Source organism: Cydia pomonella, chromosome 24 (assembly GCF_033807575.1).
Source record: "Cydia pomonella isolate Wapato2018A chromosome 24, ilCydPomo1, whole genome shotgun sequence".
Taxonomy (NCBI): Eukaryota; Metazoa; Arthropoda; class Insecta; order Lepidoptera; family Tortricidae; genus Cydia; species Cydia pomonella.
This window is the reverse complement of record NC_084726.1, coordinates 1,195,526-1,205,970: the sequence shown is the minus strand read 5'-3', so window position 1 is coordinate 1,205,970 and position 10,445 is coordinate 1,195,526. Positions and strand designations below refer to the sequence as shown.

Genomic DNA, 10,445 nt, shown 5'->3' with positions numbered 1-10,445 from the left:
AGGCCCGACGTGAGCTTGTCAAGACACTTTTACTATTGGGTCGTGTTTAAGCTCCAACTTCCCTTCAACTTCCAAAGTACCTATATTGCGAAGGCCGAAGGCCGAGCTCCGCGTAGGGCCGAAGGCCCGGAGCGTCCCATTGGATCGCCCAGGCACGCGAGGCCGAAGGCCGAGCTGCGGGAGTGCGTGCTCGCACGCGGACCATTCCTTGCAAGCAAAAGTACAACTGCTTTACCTTTTCCCTTTGGAAAACACAAACTTTTACACCTGAACAACAGCAACAACAACAAAACAACAGTACCACGCACACCAGTACCAAGCAAAACTCTAACTGCTTTACCTTTTCCCTTTGGAAAACAAACTTTTACACCTAAACAACAGCACCAACTACAACAACTCATTAACAACAACATAAACAACATGACAAACAACCAAACAACAGCACCACGCACACCGCGGGGCCCTCGGGCCCCGCGCACCAAGCAAAATCTAGTTTGTTGTTATAGCGGCAACAGAAATACATCATCTGCAAAAATTTCATATGTCTAGCTATCATGGTTCATGAGATACATCCCTTTGGATACGGAACCCTAAAAAAGATAGGAATAGGTACAAATACTTTAAATAAAAACTAATTATTGTAAACTCATTTATTGCAATAAAAAGTAATCTTAAGCTTAAATAAATATATCTATTGAATGTATGTTTAAACTCTAAATACAATAAATTTAATGTACATTGTATATACGACTTGGTATATTATATTGATTAAGGTTGCATGAAGACAATGTAATTCATATTATGCATATTAAAAAAAATTGGTGTGCAAATGCCAGGCCTAAAACTGTTTGTCTCGTTTTCATTCATGACAAACAAAAAAGATGCAAAACAACATACACATGTACACAGAAGAGAGACCGGCAGAAAGGAGAAAAGATTATTAGAAAAAATGTAAAAAATTATAACATGCTTGTTTTGAGAATTCCGTCCAAGAGATGAAACTTGCGACGAAAAGTTGATCTACCCGTCAAAAAAAAATATACCTAAGAATTTCAATTTGATTAGTAAATCAAGATTTTTTTTAAATATAGACATATGAAATGGTAATAGTTACACAGAAAATATATATTACGATCTGTAATCTGTATATGTATAATCAACATTTTATCTATTTTTTATTTTATTCTTTCTACATACACAAGTTCCGTGTCACAATAAAAATAATCAATAGTCCTCCCTTATACTTATCTAAATACTAATAAACCTATACTAAATGTATGCTATAACAACGCATTGTTATGAACCATAATAACATGGGATTTAAGGTCATACTTGCTCGAGAACACACTTTTACACAATTTGCAATATAATGTTCCTCCGTGGTAGTTCCTCATATGGTTTTTAGCTTTAAATTCAGAATAAAATGATTTCCCACAAAGAGGGCAACGGTGAGGCGTTTCTCCAGTATGTTTTCTAAGATGTATGACCATAGCTTTTCTTGTGTTGAATTTCTTCTTACATAACTCGCACTTTTCTTTAGATTTTAGATTGTGAGTCTTCTTATGGTTGCTCAAATTACTCTCTGTGTAGAATTGCCGCTCACACATATCGCACGAATAGGGTTTGATTTGCAAATGCACTTTATTCACATGTAGAGAGAGCTGATTATCATTTGTGTAATCTTTCTCACAGAAACTACAAATTTGAGTACTACTTCTCACCAAATTTAGTTTGACAGCGTGTCTTTGCATATGACTATCAAAATGTCTTTGACTGGCGAATAATTTGTCACATAACTGGCATTGTTTCGATAAATGCGATTTTTCGTGCACTTCCAATCTGTCTTCATTCTCAAAAGTTCTGCCGCAGGTTTTACACGAAAAGAATTTCGCCTTATCAAGAATATGGACCATTTTAATATGCTCATACAACAAGAATTTCGATTTAAACTGTCTGCTACAAATATAACAGTTAACCTTTTTGTTAACATGTTTCAAAATATGCCTTTGAAGATGGTAATCAGTTATGAAACTTTTGCTGCAAATTGGGCATTTCAACTTGTATTTATAATACTGTTTATTAGGTTTCTTTTTCTTTTTAAACGTGAGAAATTCGCTAACATCATCCAGGGTATAATCCTCATTATCTGACGGATATTTGATTTGATAACCATTTACTAATTTTCTGTTAGTGTACGTCTTTGTAACTCTCTTAGCTGGATTATCTATTTCAACATTCTTTTCCTCTTTTTGCTCCTTAACTTCGCTCAGTTCTTTGAACATATCTATATCTTGACTCTCTTCTTTGAGGAAAGCATTGATATAGTCTTTTATCTCAGGTTCTGATTCACTCTCATCAGTATCAGGTTTTCTGAATTCATCTTCAAGTACATCTACTTTTAATTTAGTTTCATCTACTTCGTCTTCTTCAAGTAGGAGGTTATCATCGAAATAATCTTGCTCTTTTATTGGTAAAATAGATTCTTTAGCTATCTCTATGAATATATTGCCTTCTGTTTGGTCTACTTTGTTTAGGCTATCCAGCATGGAAGAGACGCATGTATTTAGCCTGTCTCTTGTGTATATAGAGTGATTTATGAACACATAGGAAGTAATAGCATTGTCAAGGCACTGTTCGCATATTTTTGTTCCTGTGTAGTTCGTTGGAGTATTCATCTGTAACAAAAAAAGAAAGGAGATAAAGTTAAACGTAAGAAGCAAGTAGTCATTCGCATAGCAGCTAATACAAATAACAATTATATTCCTAGTTATAACTGAAGCAAAATATAATTATAGTCATGGTAAAAAATGTATAAGATAAATGTGGGTAAGACCGGCATATAACATTTATTGCAGAGAAGATCCTTGGGCAAGAATTCTCGTATTTGTATATGTAGCTCAGACACAGTCAGAAAGAAAGAGCTTCACTCTGCTCTACCGAACTTCTGTTAGTGGAGCATATGTACAAGAAAAACAAGAGTTAAAAGCGACGAAAGAGCTTGTAGACGTTCTTCTCCACATTGAAATTGTAAATTACGAACATATTATTGTAACTATAATGTTTGTAGGTAAGTAATCAAAATGATTACCTGTTTTGCCATCCAGTGGTTGAATGCAAAATGGAAACGAAACACCTGGACATTAGGAACATCAATATTCTAAAGTACTTTAACAGTGAAGTATCAAGTTGACATTGCAATACTTATATAAATATTACCAAGGGCGTCACCAGCTGCATACATTTAGTTAGATTTTTAGTTATTTAGTTAGAGTTAGTCTAGGGTGCAGCTGCATGCATGCTGCTGCATGGGCTCTTAAAATGAAAAAATGTGACCACTTTTGAGCTTCATAGCTGCCGCTATATGCACCCAAACGTAAGTTTATCGAGCTGGAAAATTTGACAGACGATCTCGTACATTATAGACCCGTGAATATTTCATTTTTTTTTTATAAATAAAACAATTGGTGTATTTTAAATTACAATATACAATACAACATTATACATTTTTTTAGTAAAACCTAAACTAAAATAAAAATTCACCCCTCGGCAAGGTGCCGTAGATGCTAGCAATACTTAATTCTAATTGAACAATACTTAATGTGAGTACATGGATGGTTCATTTATATACACCGTGTTTTTTCCGTTAATTTCAAGGGTGCATTCCTGAGCTTTCCCACTTACTTACTTGGCTGGCACGATGACCCAAAATGAGTCTTGGCCTCCAACACAAGAGCACGCTACTTTGCTCGGTCCAGAGCAGACTCGCGCCTGAGCTTAAATTGATGATGATGAGTTTTAGCAGATATAACAAAACACGTGTTCATTATTTTTTCCTGCTCTCAAACAAGCCATTAACTAGCAAGTTGCTTGAGCATCACTTTCTATAGGAGTTAGAAGATTTACTAATTTTTTAGTACTTTGGAGGACAATTTCTCCCAATTTGGGCAGCTAAAAAAAATACGTGTCTGTAATTTTAGACTACTGTATAACATATATTCGCAAATCGGAACCGGACAGTTGGGTACCTTTCCTTGTGAGTTTGAAGTTAAGCGACGCAATACAAAAATTAAATTAAATATGCCATTTAGTTTCTATAAAAATACTTATCCATACCCCGAAGTTAACGGCATAAAAAACAATGGTGTAGATTTATACATTACAAGCAGGTTGAGAAAAAAACAAGCTGACTTCATAAAATTACTTATGATAGGCTATTCTTCTTATTGGTCTTATGATTCTTCTTTCAGTCCCAGTATTTTTCGGAGGTCCTGTTCCCATATTAAATTTTAAATCAGAATCTGGGAACACATTGCTTGTTTGCTCTAAATTATTCAACTGAGCAAAAATGTTACTTGATTGAATTGTATTACTTGTTTGGGCAGCAATATTACTGAAATGTGGAGAAATATTAGAAGAAAATGGATTATGGTTGGGAATTATAATTTGAGGATCATCTTCTGTTATGTCCATTTCTTCAGTGTCTTGAATATTTACGCTGTCTGTCAAAATCTCAGAGTCAAATATTTTAAATGAATCTTCATTAATTAGATGTGTCATTTCAAAATCTATTGTATTAACAGTATTATTCAAAGGTCCCACAAGTACTTTGCTATCACTTTGATTTGTTTCAGAGGTCTTAAATATTGGTAGATCCATTTCTTTTTGATTCCTTAACTCATCATCAGATTTGAATATCTTAAAGGCATGTTGGCCATCTAGATTAACTTTCAACATGTCATCTTGATTATTTCTGTTAGATTCACAGCAAATACACTTAAATCTTTCTTCAACATTAGTAGTTAGGCATATTTGACAATTCCAATTCTTATTTTTAGATTTTGTTTCATTTTCAGTTAATTTTCTTTTTCTTTGCAAGTCAGGTTTTGTATCTTCAGTATCTTTAGTTTCTTCTTCTTCCTTGATGACATTAGTGTTTTTTCTTGTATTAGTAAGATTTTTGCAAACACCACATTTATCTGATGTTTTGAAAATCCAACAATATTTACATTGGTTTGGAGTGTCATCAGTTTTTTCCTTAAAGTCTCCATCAGGAGTTTTTCCCTCTATATTGCTCTGTTTATCAAGACAAGTTTTACAAGTGGGTACTTTAAATATCCAACAAATGTTGCATGCTGTTTCACTTCCTGTGGTTTTTGCAATGATTTTGCTCTGATTTAGGTCATTGCTTTCGATTATATCACTCAGGTTGTTCAATGCATCATTGTTTGTGAGTATTTTTTCATTGTCTTCACCAATTTCTTCGGGTAAACATTCAATGTCATTATTTGTTTCTCCCTTTGATTCTACACAGGCATTTAGATCTTCATCCTTATCATAACCAGCAATAGATTCACCCAAGTTATTTTTATATACAGAAATTTCTTTGCCACTATTTTTGTAATAACTGGGATCCGAAAAGAAGAATAGGTACATTTCTTCACAGTCAAACTTGTCATTAGAAATGATCAATGGGTTTGAAATCACTATTTGATTAGTGTTGCATCCAGAGTTAATCAAAGTTTCATTATGTGGTTTATCTTTGGTTAATTTAGCATATTTCATTATTTTTGCATGACGTGGAACATATAGTTCTTGATATTTGTATGATTTTCTCTAGAAAATGAAGACAATTGACATTGGAACTTAATTTTCATGAAGCGTGAAACAATTAACTAATATTCTTATACCATTTATGAATTTTAAAACTGATCATTGCGTTATAAATGCTCTCATGCCTCAAATATGTTATGTCATGGATGATATTATTATTATTTTTTTCATGGATACCAATGGATACCAATTTAAGCAGAGTAAATTTACTTCAGCAAATTCATGCTAAGATGAAGCTACTTAAAATATAGGATGTGGATATGATTAGTACTCTACTATAGTTAAACCAAGCTAAGTTGGCAGTGATTTTGATAGCCCAGACAGTGCATATGTTATTTTAAACACAAAAGTACCCTTTGAATGAGAATTGTCGAGATATATATTTATTTCGAAAACTAATCGAGCGCCACAGATTTTTTTTTAAACATTGGGGATTTGTCACACAGATACTTTTGGCATGTTGTTTCATATGCTACTTTTGATGCTGACCTGACTGTATCTAGGGTCTCTAGGGCAAAAGGCACTTATAGTATTGAAACATTGTTTTATTAAGGTGTACGCCAATCACCATAAGGTCCCTTTTCAAACTAAATGACACATAACATTAATGAAAACGTATTATTTAAGTAAATTATTTTATCTTTATGTTTAGCTTGTCATCTTAATTAGAGCAAAAGTATCAGACTAATAAAACTTTTTTTACTTTTTCTTATTTTAAAGTAACCATCTGATGATAAAAAGACACTTAATCCAGTAACTTTAAACATTAGCGGTTGCGTCAAATCCGGTAGTTCTGATTTTTTGCAGGCTTGTTTATGATGTTGGCTCAATGAATAGTCCAAGTTCGAGACCTCGAGCGCCGAACGCAACTTTGTCAAAAATCGAGAAAACTGCGAAAATTTCGTGTTTTTTTTTAGATTTGGGCGATTATAATCTAAAAGGACTAGTTTTTGATAGTACCTTCTCAAAGCGTTTTTAAAATAGACTAAATTTGCTACAATACGAGACTAGAATTGTCTCTACAGAAATAGAAAAGATTTCATATGGTCGCCCAAACGAACCCCATTACAAAAGTCGACAAAGTTACTAGATTAACTTGCCTTTTATAATTTCTTTAGAGCTTAATAGGAATAAAACCGTTTGATGCAGTCATTATTTCAGATTGTATTTTGTTTATTTGCAATTTATTCAATGGTGTAGCATCAATATGTATCTAAATTAATGGGAGTTTATAATAATGGTGTCTCAACTATTATTTTATGTACTTATTTATACAGTAAGTATTAAAAGTTGTTTAAAACTTTACCTTTGTACTGTTGTCCTCTGCAATGTACCCTCCTACTATCCAACTACATGTTTTACGCACGCTTTTTTGTTTTTTCATTTTGTTATTCATCATGTTGTTCATTTCATTTTTGATATATGCTTTTATTGCTGACTGTACTTTTTTTTCCACAGGCAATTAATACTCAATTAGGTTGCATTGATTTATCACAGAGTTCCAATATTCTACATTCCCTCCTGTCTCTATCATCAGATCAGCTTGATCATACCATAATATTTAATTGTCTATGTGTCATAATATTTCAGTGTTTTTGAAAATTGGGAAGTGAGTCAAATTTAACTTGCAAGATTTGACCCATACAAACATAGGTACAATTTACATACATTGCAAATTAAATATAAGCTTGTAAAAATACATCTACATAGTAGTATCTAAACATAAAAGAAGTCATACTCACATCAGGCAAAGTGGAGCCCAAAATGCTATAAAGCGTCTTGTCACCAATAACCCCAGGATATCCACCATGCAGCCGGACCATCTTATCCAATTCTACAAGCTTCGGTTTCTTATCCAAACAGACAGTGCACAGTTTATCCATCTTCTTCTCCACTAAATGCTGTAACACTGACTGAAATTTGTGCTTCTCAATGTGCTGTAAATATGCACTGTGGTCCTCGGTGCCAAAACCACAAGTCCCACATTGGAAATTGTGTTTTTCTTCAGGCTTTATTTCTGGGCCAACATGTGATTTCAAGTGCCGTTTCAGTTGCAAACGTTTGGCAAACGACTTGCCACACAGCCGGCAGTTGAACCACATGTTACTTGGATGACTTTTCTCATGAATAATCAAGTCTTCTATCTTAGTAAATATTTGCCAGCACTTAGGGCATTCTAAATCAGACATATATGGCTCATGACTGAGTGATACAGATCTTATGTTTACAATATTTCTGATTGGTTCAGCATAATCTATCACCTTTTGATGATCCGTGTATAAGACATTATAATTTGGGTTTCGCTTCTGTCTACCCCGCTTCTTAGTTTTATCTAAAGGGTCTAGCTTTTCTAATTTAGCATACATGTCTTCAAAGCAATTCCGTAAAGCTCTCTCAGACTGTTCACATTGTTGTGTGAAGAGATATGCGCTGATGCAACGGTTTAGGCATTTATTGCAGATTTTTCTTGGGAAGTTGGGATCATTCAGTACCTGAAATTAAATAGACCAAAAATTTAATAAATTTAAGTAAAAGTAATGTTTGAATACTAATATAAATCTACTAAAAAAAGTCGTGGAGTGTTTCGCAGAAAGGTGGCACTGGTTTGTGTTGGAGGCTAAAGTCTAGTTCAGATAAATTTCTTTTTTTAAAATGGTAAGCATTTGATCACATTCTCACCTGATGGAAAGTGCCGATGCAGTCTAGGATGGAACATACCTAACTAAAAGATGTCTATTCACTCTCAATTTAAAGAGATCCGAGTTATATTATTTTGTCAAGTGGCGAGTATTTGCGACTTTGCATGCCTAAAGGGTCTATGTTGCACATGGAGCATAAGTGCCCTTTAGGCATGCCACAAATACTTGCCGCGTGACTAAATTTCTAGTCTAGTCCACCTAGCCTTAAGTTTCTTTTTGGGTCAAGGAGCCAACAGAGTAAGTAGTAATACAAATACTAACATGTGTAATGTCAAGAAAACTGCTTTTTGGCTAGTCTAGTAACAAGGCAACTGTGATAGATGAAAATTAGACATCAATTCATCAATTTAAAAACAATCTTGACAGACTATCTAAGCAGTGAAATCATGCTAAGTGAACTCTGTCTGTCTAAATGTCTAAAACTAAATAATGATAATAACAAAATAGTTATTTTCATCACACTTGCTCGAAAAAGATCTTATTACATGCAGGTGTACTGAAGGACAAAGACCTATTTTGTTCCCGCGGTTATGGATTGTGAAAAAAAAAAAGGTATAACTCCCTCGGGAGTTATAGCTTTTTTATTTTTATTATATCGTTTATTCATGCAAACCAAGTAGCATAAATGAGTTTTACTTTTAAAATACTGATGTTTATAATTTAATATTTTTGTTTATTTAAAATGATTTAATATGATTAATTTAACAGCCGTTTAATGAATAATTTTCAATCGTGGCTGAATGCCGACTAGGTCTGTGCCTTCGATGCCTCACCTGCCAAGAAATTACGAAATGGCGGGCAAATGTTTGATATGTCACCGTATTTAAGAATTATTTCGCTTAAAATTTAGTTTTTTCTTCCCAAGTGTGATGAAAAACATTGTGTGTAACTCCAGGGGTAAGAATATTACCGATGTAATCACTGTTGTATAGAAGAGGTCTGAACTACTTTGGGGGTGTTGATAGAGAAAGGCGCATGGCGATTTATATAATTGATATTTATTATCGCAATTTTATTAGGTATGGTGCGTTCCTATGAAAATAAATCTATAAGGCATCAATTAAGTACCCTTGTGTCTAAAATTTCACTTACCCCCCTCGTTGTACAATATACTATTGTGTCCCAAGGGAGGAAAAGTAGGAAATTGCGTGCCGCAAGTAAAATGATGGAATGCCCCACGTTTCCTCCCGTGGTGCGCATACTATTTTTCTGCTCGACCGAGGCGGAAAGCGGCAACTTCGTTTAGCGCAGCGGGAGCAAAGTTGACGCTTTCCGCCCGGAGGGCAGAAAACGATTTATTATCTTGTAAATTCTCTACACACATAAGGAAACTTACATTAACTATGCACAGCGCATACAATTTCCTCTTCATTACATTAATCATTACCAAACTGGGTCACATAACATGTAAGTTAACTAACCTTAAAAGGGTGGAAACAAGCGACCATATCGCGTATAGTCACTTTGTAGAGCGTTCCTTTGCCTGCGATCTGCATTATTTGGTCCAAATCCGAAAGTGGAGATGCCACACTCAAGCAATAGCGACAAACTTTGCTCCTAAGCGTTCCTGCGAGCAAAAATTCTACGGCTCTTTTTGTAGTTAATTCCACTCTATAATTTGGTAGAACACCTTCATTCTCAGGTTTAGGCTTTGTTGGCTGATAATTTTGAATATTTACATTGGATAAATCAGAATTCAACAGTTTATTTGGCTCGTCCGAATCCATTTTGAAGCAGGTTAGGTTAACTTATCAATTTACGTTTTTCACTAGAATTTGGAAATCCAATAATGAGTTTTAATATTTATTAACATATCTATCAAAGCCTAACGACCGTTTTATGGACTTGATGAAACTTTGCAGCATGAAAATAAGTAAGTAGTGAATACACAATTTTTGGACTTTTTTGCTGTCAAGCAGAGAAAATGGCGGCAGCTCGATATTGCGCCGGCGCGGCGTTGGCGAGTACCAGACACTGTTTGAGGCACTAGGTGAAACGCTAGCACTTTCTGTTGTAATATCATAAACCAGAGCAGTATAATTATTAATATATAGGATGTTAAACTATCGACACAGTACATTAATTATAATTTAAATGAGTATTGCTGTACCCTTCAGTAGTTATTGTTCAGATATT

At 34.3% G+C, this 10,445-nt stretch overlaps 1 protein-coding gene across 1 annotated transcript; it reads right to left on the bottom strand.

Moving 5' to 3' along the window:
* Positions 1–635: 635 nt before the first annotated feature.
* LOC133531037 (zinc finger protein 569-like) lies at positions 636–10,407 on the bottom strand. The gene is made up of 3 exons (XM_061869124.1): positions 9,731–10,407; positions 7,353–8,102; positions 636–2,675 (listed from the first exon to the last, which is right to left on the bottom strand). Exons 1-3 carry the CDS (start codon positions 10,034–10,036, stop codon positions 1,281–1,283), a joined length of 2,451 nt encoding a protein of 816 aa, XP_061725108.1. The 5' UTR covers positions 10,037–10,407; the 3' UTR covers positions 636–1,280.
* Positions 10,408–10,445: the final 38 nt, after the last annotated feature.

Bases quoted from the DNA above. Each gene is read 5' to 3' on its own strand.
- LOC133531037 (XM_061869124.1), bottom strand. From the start codon at position 10,036: ATGGATTCGGACGAGCCAAATAAACTGTTGAATTCTGATTTATCCAAT. The intron at 8,103-9,730 runs GTTAGTTAACTT...ATTTAATTTCAG, and splicing joins CTTGTTTCCACCCTTTTAAG to GTACTGAATGATCCCAACTT. The intron at 2,676-7,352 runs GTGAGTATGACT...TTTTTGTTACAG, and splicing joins TGGGCTCCACTTTGCCTGAT to ATGAATACTCCAACGAACTA.